This window comes from Aedes albopictus, chromosome 1 (genome assembly GCF_035046485.1).
Source record: "Aedes albopictus strain Foshan chromosome 1, AalbF5, whole genome shotgun sequence".
In the NCBI taxonomy this organism is placed as follows: domain Eukaryota; kingdom Metazoa; phylum Arthropoda; class Insecta; order Diptera; family Culicidae; genus Aedes; species Aedes albopictus.
In genome coordinates, this window is record NC_085136.1 from 101,477,806 (window position 1) to 101,490,526 (window position 12,721).

The 12,721-nt window shown below is 43.9% G+C and overlaps 2 protein-coding genes across 2 annotated transcripts; both read left to right on the forward strand.

Moving 5' to 3' along the window:
• Positions 1 to 2,138: 2,138 nt before the first annotated feature.
• On the forward strand, positions 2,139 to 3,752 carry LOC109409415 (26S proteasome regulatory subunit 6A-B). The gene is made up of 2 exons (XM_019682856.3): positions 2,139 to 2,948; positions 3,019 to 3,752. Exons 1-2 carry the CDS (start codon positions 2,294 to 2,296, stop codon positions 3,648 to 3,650), a joined length of 1,287 nt encoding a protein of 428 aa, XP_019538401.2. The 5' UTR covers positions 2,139 to 2,293; the 3' UTR covers positions 3,651 to 3,752.
• A 1,955-nt stretch (positions 3,753 to 5,707) lies between these two features.
• LOC115256684 (uncharacterized) lies at positions 5,708 to 10,268 on the forward strand. The gene is made up of 3 exons (XM_062854740.1): positions 5,708 to 8,218; positions 8,604 to 9,582; positions 9,811 to 10,268. The coding sequence occupies exons 1-3, from the start codon at positions 5,708 to 5,710 to the stop codon at positions 10,266 to 10,268; spliced, it is 3,948 nt and encodes a 1,315-aa protein (XP_062710724.1).
• Positions 10,269 to 12,721: the final 2,453 nt, after the last annotated feature.

A 12,721-nucleotide genomic window follows, 5' to 3' on the forward strand; every position in this document is an offset into this window, starting at 1 on the left:
TAGGACTAACAACGCTTGCTTCAAACATCCGACACAACCGGTACAGTAGTTCGTTGTGCTTCTTGCTGCCGTTGCTCCCCGCAATTGCTTTCCGGGTCGTTGCCTAGAACTAGCAGCGGATGGTTCCGAACAGAACGTTAGAACGGAAGACCGCAATTCAGTTCCCGGATCATCGCTGCAATGCAGTCCATTAAAAGCCAACGGATCATCACCTTCATCGTTCGAAGACTTCCGGCGATCCCAATGAACTCAACCTCCGGCGAACTCACGGACTCATTTCCGTGTATGTTCAGCATCGGCAGCAACACTATTTATGCAAAAGATGTTATTAAAAGCTATAATATAATATAATATAATATAATATTATTATCTATTACGTTCTTGTGTTTTATTACATTACAAATGAAAACACAAAATATTAATTTCATTTGAATCCAGCTAATAATGGTTATTGAAATACGGGATATAAAGGTCATAAAACTCACACATACATTTCATTAATCACGATGCATAATTTTTATTTCGTTTCGATAATGGGTTTTATTTGTGTCAAACCGTATATCTTTTATGTTCCGAAACATAATTATCATTAATGAAGGCTTATTGCAAAAAATTATGTAGGTTCACACATAAAACATATACGGAAAATATCTTTAGTGCAGAGCGTTTTGGATAACCCTTCATATTGGATCGCCCAAGTCTAAGTCTGAGTCGAGGTCTGAGTAGTCTCTGATTGCATTAACAGTTGAAGCTTAGGCTCCCATGCCACACCAGTCACATAACTGGGTTTCGCAAACTAAGCATTATTTGTGGCAACACTTTGAGCGGCATGATGGAACTATGCCGAGCGCGCTAAGTATTATTAGACCACTAATGTAGTTGCATGAAGTGGGTGACGAGGTACATAAGTATCATTACAGCGTGCTTAACCGTTATTGCAATATTGAGGCTCCAGTTTGACTAAAGTTTGAAATACACGGGGAAATACATAACAACTTATGAGAAAACGGTCAAGTTCGATTCAAGTATAAGTTAGGTTAAAAAGCGAATCCACAGACGAACCTATATTAGAATTTCTTTCAGTATTCAGTCCAGTCCATATGTTAAAGATGGCTCTACGATAAAGTACGTCAATCGTATTCCTCTCATCGCACTCTACATACTTAGTCCACCATATCTCTTGGATCTGCAGTTCTTAAGAGATCTGGTTTACTACTTATTTAAACATTTTATTGACTTTAAATTAATGATGATGATTAACCTGGGCTTGTTAGGGGATTATCCGTAAGTAAAAAAAAAATCGCGATTTTCTTTTTACTTTTAAATTGATGTTTCAACTTATTCACTTTTTTTCTTTCCTTTCCTTTGCATCAAAAAAGTCACAAACATCAACAAAACAAAGCACGGAAAAAATCTAAAACTGAATAAATAATTAATAATGCACGGAAAAATAATGTTTCGGAAAAGTGAATGGTTCAAACGCAAGAAAAACAGTATATATACTGTTTTTCTTGCGTTTGAACCATTCACTTTTCCGAAACATTATTTTTCCGTGCATTTTTAATTATTTATTCAGTTTTAGATTTTTTCCGTGCTTTGTTTTGTTGATGTTTGTGACTTTTTTGATGCAAAGGAAAGGAAAGAAAAAAAGTGAATAAGTTGAAACATCAATTTAAAAGTAAAAAGAAAATCGCGATTTTTTTTTTACTTACGGATAATCCCCTAACAAGCCCAGGTTAATAATATATTGTTACATAAAAATCGAATGTAAATGTATAGTAGCTACAATGTGCGAAGCTTTTAGTGAACCATTTCATTACAATATACATTATTGTAGCTGGTACACTGTATGGTGCAGGAATGGTTTTCACCAAACACCCTATGGTTAGTTTTTATCCGGGTTGTTTTTCAAGTTCGAGTAAAGTACAATTCCGATTAGAATACCATGCGTGATCGTATTATTCAATATAAGCGAGATTTCGTCTTTAATTTTAGGACCCTATTTTCCCGGTATAATCCATCGATACCAATGACCGATCCCACCAAAATTGTCAACAGTAGCGCATTTAGGCGTTCGACCATCGGTGTCTCTCACCGAAAGTAGCGCAAATTTCGTTTGACAGCTTGCACAACGGAGCAAAGCATTTTCCGAAAGTCATCATCAACACACTCGTTCGCCACAGGATTGTTTTGTGCCCGGTCATTTTTCGTTGAATTTTTCAGTATAAATCCGGAAAATTCGTCCAAAACTAGTGTTCTTCAAGTAAGTAAACTCCCCTGAATCGAATTCACCATGGCCGGAACCCTGGAGGACAAATCCATTTGGGAAGACGGAGAGGAAACACTGGGCGAGGAAGTGCTTCGTATGCCAACCGATGAGATCGTCAGCCGGACCCGTCTGATGGACAACGAGATCAAAATCATGAAGAGCGAAGTGATGCGGATCAATCACGAGCTGCAGACCATGAACGATAAGATTAAGGACAACACCGAGAAGATCAAGGTCAACAAAACGCTCCCGTATCTGGTGTCGAATGTGATCGAACTGCTGGACGTGGACCCGCAGGAGGAGGAGGATGACGGTGCGGTGGTGGTGTTGGACTCGCAGCGTAAGGGCAAATGCGCCGTTATCAAAACGTCGACCAGACAGACCTACTTCCTGCCGGTGATTGGACTGGTCGATGCGGAGAAACTCAAACCGGGCGATTTGGTCGGAGTGAATAAGGACTCCTATCTGATTTTGGAGACACTGCCGGCCGAGTACGATGCTCGGGTCAAAGCCATGGAGGTGGACGAGCGACCAACGGAACAGTACTCGGATATTGGCGGACTGGACAAGCAGATCCAGGAGCTGATCGAGGCCGTCGTCCTGCCGATGACGCACAAGGACAAGTTCAAGAACTTGGGAATCCATCCGCCGAAGGGTGTGCTGCTGTATGGACCTCCCGGTAATTGCTTTGAATATGTCAAAATCTTGAAATTCACGACTGATAAAACAAATTTTATGTCTGCTTCCAGGAACCGGTAAAACTCTGCTGGCCCGTGCATGTGCCGCCCAAACCAAGTCTACCTTCCTCAAGCTGGCCGGTCCCCAGCTGGTGCAGATGTTCATTGGCGACGGTGCCAAGCTGGTTCGCGATGCCTTCGCCCTGGCCAAGGAGAAATCTCCGGCGATCATCTTCATCGACGAGTTGGACGCCATCGGTACCAAGCGTTTCGACTCCGAGAAGGCTGGAGATCGTGAGGTGCAGCGAACCATGTTGGAACTGCTTAACCAGCTGGATGGGTTCAGTTCCACGGCGGACATCAAGGTCATTGCCGCGACCAATCGGGTGGACATTCTGGATCCGGCTTTGTTGCGTTCCGGTCGTCTGGATCGTAAGATCGAGTTCCCACATCCGAATGAGGAAGCTCGCGCCCGCATCATGCAGATCCATTCGCGTAAGATGAACGTCAGCCCGGATGTGAACTTTGAGGAGCTGGCCCGCTCGACGGATGATTTTAACGGTGCCCAGTGCAAGGCGGTGTGCGTCGAGGCCGGTATGATTGCGCTGCGACGTTCGGCGGTTGCCGTTACCCATGAGGACTTTATGGACGCCATCATGGAGGTGCAGGCCAAGAAGAAGGCCAATCTGAACTACTACGCGTAAGGGCGGCCCCAGAAGAAGACTTGGTAGGTAAGTGGATTTGTTCATTAAAAATCTTATAATATCGCTAACTTGTACTAGCAATAAACAATTGTATTCTGATTATGCGGCGGATGCTTCATCATCCGAACAAGTCCCCCCTGATTCCCAGTTGATTAAATTGGTGACCTACACGAATCTTTTTAGTAGCCAAAAAAATGAAAAACAGTCATTTTGTTCGGATTTTGTTCGAACAAATCGACAAATTCTGAAAATGTCACAAATATGAAATTAAAAGCCAAATCATGTTCCAATACATATATTTAAGCTAAAACTAGCGGACTACTAAGATGTTATAATTTTTGCCAGGTATTTTCAAATCTGGACCACTGTGTGCTCATTGAAGGGTTTCGACCGAAGTCCTGTGACACTAGTAGTCAGAGGCTCTGAGGGGACAGCCATAGTGCTCCACACATTTTCAAGTGCTTGTCTTCAAAGACAGAGACAAATGAGTGAAAGCTATCGCAAAAGCGATTAATTATAACTAGGTATGTATAACTCAAGCCTTGGCTGCCTAAGAAATCCAAGAAATTAACTGGCTCATGGAGTGACAATTAATCTCTCATCTACGTCACTCCCAATGATGGTTCTTATATACACTGTGATAACGTAGGTGATCTACGACGTCACGGTAGGACTGATCAGTCATCGCGCTGATGATCGAGGTACACGCGCTGTGTGCATTTGTGTTGGTAACATAGACGTTCTTAACAGGGGGTTTATCCCTGTTGGTATAAAGGAATGCTTTTCATATAACGACATCTATCACATACACAAATAAGTTAATCATGCTCACAGCAACACATTTACATGATCTTCTCAATTACACATACACAGAATCTTGTCGCATCACTCGCTTTAGTGAATTCAAACCAACCTCATAACCAACTCCTTGACACTTATGAAGGCGTCGGGGAGTCGCTGGCATTTTGTAAAGTATGTCATACCACCAAATTATTTCCTATCCTTCTCCTTCAAATCCTCCCTTACGAACGCCGGTTCCATGAAAAGACCACCAAAAGTATGCAACAAGACACCCATATTATGGCGTCACACATAAATTGTAAAACGTACTAGCCTCATGAGTAGCTTATCCGTAGGAAGAAAGATCAGTCTTAAGTTTCTAAGGCCTTTCACCATTATTGCTTCGTTTCATTTCTCTGGATTCATAACGGAGCCGTCAAGCTTCATCTTGCTTGGATCACCATTGTAGTTGAATACCACCCCCTTTTTGTATGTGTTTGCCTATCCTCTACATGATCAGTCTTTTTGTGCAGAGTTCTCATAAATTTTGCTCCTAGTTGGATGAATTGATTGATTGATTTGTCTTTATTAAAGAGACTTTCAGCCCTTGGCTGGTTCGTCTCTATCGCTTGGATGAATTATCTTCTGCTTGAGTATTGGGTGAATAAATTTAATTTATTTTTGTCACCGTCTTCAGAAACACTGTACAGACTGATTATTGCTTATACTAAATTAATTCTAATAAAATTTCTAAATCGTTGACCCGTTCGATACGTCCAATTTGAGTTTCGTGAAATGGAGCCCAGATCTGAACTGCATACTCGAGTATACTTCGGACAAGCGAGCAATAAACAATTTTAAGAGCGTACACGTCATGGAATTCTGAAGCATTTCGATGGATGAACCCGAGACCCGCAAAAGCCTTTGCGGTTGTTGATGCCACGTGCTCTGTTCGGGGATTTGCGTCGAAATTCCTACCCCCATCGCACAGCATACCTGTCATCACATATACTTTGACTGGCACCAACCGTTGCCAGCGCGAGAGGAAAAAGAAGAAGAAGAATTATTAGAGAAAACCACTTGTATTCGAATAACCGACAAATAAACACGTAGAAACAAGTTCGTCCGTATTTTCACTTCGCAATCCGCCGGTAGAAAGTTTCCGACCGTCCGAATAGTGTTCTCGGGCTACCGGTTCTCCGTTTAAGTTCCGTCTCCACCTCTCGGCTTTGGTTTTCGGACATTTATACATAGTTTTGGTCCTTCGGAACCGAATCATGGATCCAGACGACCTGGAAAGATTACGCGCAAAGCGAGAGGTTATGTTCGCGAAAGTGAAGTGGGAGTTATCCGTCGCGAAAGCACTCCACACCCGGAATCCGTCGTGCGGTGAAGTGCATGAGCGTCGGGAAAAGCTCACGGAGCTTGCGGAAAATTTCGAAGCCGCGCAAACAGTGATCGAGGAGAACACAAGCAACCTGATGGATGTTACGTCGGTTTTCAACTACCGCACCCAATTCGAAGAGATTTATTTCAACGTGAAAGACCTGTATACGGAGTACCTGGACGCAAATCAGGACCACGTTTCTTGGCACAGTGCGGGCAGCGAGACGTCCAACGATTTGCGGGATGCGATAAAGGCGCTTTTGGAAACGCAGCAGGCAATGCTCGATCGCCGGCATGCACCACCGCAGCAGCCAGCAGCGGGTGGTCAGGTGCCGAATCATGAACCCCAAGTCAAACTACCGCAGCTCAATATTCCCGTCTTCCGAGGTGAACGCAAAGCCTGGAACTCGTTCAAGGATTTGTTTGTCAGCACGATCCACAACAGGGAGGATCTGAAGCCTTCCGTTAAAATGCAGTATCTGCTCTCCTACTTGGATGGAGAAGCGAAGCGGATGGTGAACTCGTTCCCCATCACCGATGCCAACTACGACGAGGCGTGGGCAACACTCGTGACGCACTATGATAAAAAGAAATACATAGTGTTTGCCCTCGTGCGGGAGTTTGTTGATCAGCCATCGGTCACTAATGCGGCTGGATTGAAGAAACTGGTGGCTACTTCTGATGACGTCATCCGACAGTTGAAGGCTCTCGGCAACGAGTACGAGACACGGGATCCTTGGCTCATCCACATGCTGCTCGAGAAAGTGGACCGGGAGACCCGCGCGCTGTGGGCGCAGAAGATAATCGACGAGGAAAACCCGATGTTCGCAGATTTCATCGATTTTCTGCAGAAACGCTGTGACGCTCTGGAGACTTGTTCGGCGTTTTCGCGGAAGCAGGGAGAAACTGCGAAGAAGGAGTTCCCGAAGAACAACCCAAGCGAGAAGAAGATTCAAGCATTCCACGCCAGTGTGACACAGGCGTCGTGTGCAAAGTGTGGAAAGGATCATCCAACGTACCACTGCGAACAATTCAAGGCCATGGATGTGTCGGCGCGTAGGGAACTGGCACTCACGTCGAAGTTGTGCTTCAATTGCCTGCGTCCGTCACACACAGCGAAGAAGTGTCAATCGAAGTCGGTGTGCCGCACTCCGCAGTGCAACCAGCGGCACCACACAATGCTATGCCAGCAGGAAATCAAACAACCAGATAGAAAGCAGGAGGTTCAACAACTTCCGGAATCGGGATCGGATGTTCCATCGATCTCTACCAACTTTGCGCAGGCGGTTGCCGAAAAGCAAGGACCGTCCGCATTCGCATTGCTACCTACGGTGGTGGCAAACATTCGAGGAGGTGATGGGAAGCTACACGAGGTGAGGATTTTGATCGACTGTGGTTCCCAAGCATCTCTCATCACGTCAACCTGTGCCAAGCGCCTTGGGTTGAGGCGCAGCAATGCTTCTTTGGAAGTCACCGGTGTCAGCGGCGAGGTCGTCGGCACCACTGCCGGCATCGTCCCGCTGGTGATTTCGTCGCGTTTCAACGAGGAAACCAAGCTCACTACATCCGCTTACGTGCTGGGAAAGCTCACGGCAACCCTGCCGTGCCAGCGTTTCGACGTAGCAAACATGCCGTACTTGGAGCATCTAGAACTCGCGGACCCCCACTTCAACCAACCAGGTTCGGTGGATGTCATACTGGGATCGGATGTCTTCCTGTCCGTATTGGAGGCCGGGCAGGTCAAGGATCCAAATGGAGTTCCTGTAGCACAGCGTTCCATCTTTGGGTGGATGGTTGCAGGAAGAATCTCGAAGCAATGGTGTACGCACGCGCATCACTCGGTGGTCAATCTTCACCAGGAATTCGACATCGATCGCACCCTGCGATTGTTCTGGGAAGACCAGGAGTTGCGTCAAGCAAAGCTTTGGACACAGGAAGAACAGAGGGTCGTTGATCACTTCAACTCGACTCTTACCCGTACGGAAGATGGTCGCTTTATTGTCCGACTGCCAATGGACGATTCAAAGCAGCAGCTGGGAGAATCGCTGACCGCAGCAGTCAGGCGGCTACGGGCCATGGAACGCAGGTTCGAAAACGACTCGAACTTCAAGGAGAGATACGTTGCCTTCATGCAGGACTATCAGGATTTAGGCCACATGGAACCGATTCCGGAGGCAGAAATCCAAGTTGATTGTACGAGGTCCTACTATTTGCCGCACCACGGGGTCGTAAAGGAAGGCAGCAGCACCACCAAGCTTAGGGTGGTGTTTGACGCTTCGTGTGTCACCACTTCTGGAGCGTCACTCAACGATCTGCTACTCGATGCACCGAATATCAACACCGACATCTTCGAAATCATGATGGAGTTCAGATTCCACGAAGTAGTGTTCACCGCAGACGCGGTAAAGATGTACCGACAAATATTGGTGCATCCTGACGATCGAGATTTTCTGCGGGTAGTATGGAGAAGCTCAAAGGGCCCATATAGCCGAGGCGGTAAACGCACGGGTATTCAGCATGACCATGCTGAGGGTGACGGGTTCGATTCCCGGTCGGTCCAGGATCTTTTCGTAAAGGAAATTTCCTTGACTTCCTTGGGCATAGAGTATCTTCGTGCCTACCACACGATATACGCATGCAAAATGGTCATTGGCAGAGGAAGCTCTCAGTTAATAACTGTGGAAGTGCTGATAGAACACTAAGCTGAGAAGCAGGCTTTGTCCCAATGAGGACGTTACGCCAAGAAGAAGAAGAAGATGGAGAAGCTCACCGGACAAGCCAATACAGCACTTCCGGCTTCGCACGGTGACATACGGGCTGAAGAACTCTGGATTTCTGGCAATAGCAGCACTCAAGAAGGCAGCGGACGAGTATGAAGGAAAGTATCCTGAAGCCGCAGAGCGCATCAAGAATAGCACCTACGTTGATGACCTCACATCCGGAGCTAAATCAGTCGCGGAAGCTATTCGTCTTGTCAAGGAAATCAACGAGATCGTGGAGAGTGCAGGTTTTACATTACGTAAATGGAGCTCGAATTCAGCGGCGGTTCTAGAATCGCTACCTGAAACCAGCACAACGCCAATACAAATACAGTTCCCGGATGAACGGGATATGGTGAAGGCTCTAGGAATTCATTGGCTTCCGGACAAGGACGTCTTCACGATCAAGGTAAGCCTGCAGACAGATGGGTCCAACACGAAGCACCAACTACTTTCAGACTCTGCCAGACTGTTCGATCCGTTCGGATGGTTTGCGCCGGTTATTGTTCGTGCCAAAATCCCTTTTCAACATTGTTGGCTGTACGACCTGAATTGGCACGATCCGCTTCCCCCCGTCGTCGAAGAAAAATGGGTCGAAATGAAGGAGAGCCTGTGCCAGCTGGAGAGGATCAACATTCCACGATGGGCACCCAACTACGAGGATCAAATCCAACTCCACGGTTTTTCTGATGCCTCCGAGGAAGCGTATGCGGCAGTTGTGTACCTCAGATCGGTGGATCGAAATGGGAAGGTCTTCATTACGTTGCTGGCAGCGAAGACTAAGGTGGCACCCGTGCGGCAGGTGTCTCTTCCACGCCTCGAACTCAACGCTGCTGAATTACTAGCGAAGCTGATGAAGCAAGTTGCTGAATCTCTCAAGCGCTTCCAGGTAGAACAGTATGCTTGGACGGACTCGACTATAGTGCTTCAGTGGCTCTCAGGACATCCTCGAAAATGGAACACTTACGTGGCCAACAGAACTTCATCGATACTGGAGGTCTTGCCGCGTAAGCATTGGGCTCACGTTGCATCGAACGATAATCCTGCAGACTGCGCGTCTCGTGGGATATCTCCGGCAGAGCTCATCGATCATCATCTGTGGTGATCAGGACCAACGTGGCTGGCGGAAGATTCTGCCACCTGGAATCGAACCAACCCGTCTGACGATTTGGATGAAACAACATTGGAGGTACGTAAACGATTCCAAACACTCAATGTCGCTATCACCAACTCAGGATCCACGTACGAAATCGAGAAGCACATACTGGCTAATCGATCCAGCATCGGCGCGGCATGCCGACAGCTGGCATGTGTCCAACGATTCATCTTCAACCTGAAGTCGAAGACGTCGACTCAGTACGAGAGGCGCTCGGGTGCGATCCTTCCATCCGAGTTACACGCAGCCAGGATGCAGCTCATCAGACTGGCTCAGCACGAAGGCTATGAAGAAGAAGCAAAATCGTTGGCGAAGGGAAACGAAGTCCATCCGAAATCGAAGATCAGCAGCTTGTACCCTTTCTTGGATGGAACCGGGACAATTCGTGTCGGGGGACGTTTGCAGCAGTCGTCGTTTCCTTTTGAAGTGAAGCACCCGGCGATACTCCCGAAGAACCACCGCGTGTCCAGATTACTGGTTGAGGAGCTACAGGGTGGCCACAGACTCGGGAAATGCGGGAAAAAAGTCTGGAATTAAAATTCATCGGGAAAAATGCGGGAATAAGTCGGGAATTTTGTTTATGATCGGAAATTCTTAATAGATGTGTAATGCCCACAGAATGTAAACCCAAAATTTAACACTTTACTCATTTCAAATCCAAGTTCTTACACAATTTCATAATTATACTATACTTCTATTCTCTCCTCCAAAGCCTGACGAAGAAAACCAAAACAAAATCCAAACATTTGAAATTGAAAATGACCATTGGTTCATCTCAGGACCCACGCTTTACTTTCCTTCCGAAATTATTCCAAACTCATAATGTCGGGAGAGAGATTTGCTCTCAGGTCCTCGGCTTGATAGTCACGTGTTTTAACCATCACACCAGGTCCGCTCCTCAGTGGGTAATTTCTTGGTTGACAGAGATTTTACGGATGATAGTTTAATATTGTCTGGATGCTCTGAACAACGCTTAGCTCTTAAATTTAGGCACATATTATAAACCACAATTTTGAAAAAAAAAAAATGATTCGAACTGGCTCGCAAAAAATAAATATTTTTTGGTAGAAAAACTTTCTTAATGATTTTAGCAGAAATGCAAAGAAATACATCTCCAAAGTTTTTCCACAATTTTCACCTGAAATGTCAATGAGGGATGGCATACCCCTCAGAGTTAAAAAAAAATTGATGAACTATGAAGAAGATTTTCTAACTTCGAAGAATTGATGAAATTAGATTGTTTCCATGATAGCTTCCGCTAGTACAGTTTCTGAAATTTTGGCAACCAGGGCCATGTTTCAATGATACAAAAAAGGATTTTTTTAATATTCTTGAAATTCGTTGATGATGGATTTCCTTGTATTATAGGAATTCTTAATGGTATTTTTAGCGAAATTTCTTATTGAGTTCATAGAAAAGCTCCCTGCAATCACAAAAATGCATCACTGTTCGAATTTTCGATAGCGGCATTTTCAATTCTTTCAAAAAAAAAACATATTAGAAAATTCCGTCATTTCTGATGATTTTCTGGTGGATTTTTGTCGTGAAACTTGGCGGGTTTGTAGTTCATCGAAAATAATTAGACCCGTATTGTTTTATTTCGTCATTAGGGTGACCAAATTTCCCATAAAAGACACTTTGTTGAAATTTAATACATTTTGAATTCTCCTATAACTATGGATATTAAGTTTTATGAGGATTTACAATTTTAGAGAACCAAGTATTAAAATATATGACATTCTATATTCAAAAAATCATATCCCGGACTTAAAAAAATAAAAACATACATCTCTGCTTTTTGATATATTACGCCGAATTTCCTGAATTTTCTGATATTATCAGGGTACCCCCTTGGTTCCGAGATTATGAAACGTGAAAAAATCAATATGTAATAAATTTTTTGCACCTGTTTTGGCCAAACTGTGTTGGCTCTTTCAGCGTATTTTTCCTGAAAACTACAATATCTTTCAAACAAAAAAAAAACGGACAACAGGTTCAAAAGTAACGATTTTTGTATTGTTTTGGAAGATCTAGATATTCTAGATCACCCCATCTAAAAACTGGTCACCCAAATTAACTTGAAAATATTTTCTTTTCAACTACTGACATAAAAAATGTCTTTGCAACTAGGTAATGACATGTAAATATTTTAGAATTTTTTTTTACCTATTTCCTAATGCAAATCTCAGGAATTGCCTTATGTCCTTCTTGGAACTATTCATAGAAGCGATTCTGAAGGATTTTCTGGCAAGAATTGTTACTGAAATCTAGAAAGTTAAAAAACAGAAGAACGTTTCAAATATTGGAAGAATTTTAAGCCCATTTCTTGATTTCTTTCAGTCTTGAATGGAAAGTTAATCAAATGCTCTGAATAAAACTTAATAATGGCTCTACAAGATTCATTTAAACTCATAGAGCAATTTGATAAAAAAAGATACATTTTTGGATTTTGCGTTATAACTTTTTTGAAAATCTGTATCCGCTACTCATCAGTTTCCACTTAAAATTATTCACGAGTTTCCAAGAGAGTTCTTCAAAACTCAGATTAGAAATTAAGTAAAAGTTTTGTTTTTCAGGGATTGAGGATTTCTCTACAAAATCAACTCTTTGTACAAAATTTTTTATGAATAAAAATCCTTAGATATTTTTAATTTTTTTTTTGTTGATGAAAATTACTCCAAGAAATTTGTCATAGTTATCCCCAGATTTTTTAAATAAATCGTCAATTTACACAAAATAAGAATTGGAACTACCTATAGGAATTATACCAGAATTACATCGAGAATTCCATCATTCAAATCTTCGGAATTCCCGTGATAGCGTAAACAAATCCCTATAAAGAATTCACCAGAGAGTACTCCAGTTGTTTGTCCAGATTTGTAATTGAAACTTCATCGTGTATTTCTTAGCCTTTCTAAGATGTTAGAGCGCATCACAGTGGTGTAGATCACGTTCAGCTAGCCTGTCTGGGTCGTGATCACCCCAACATC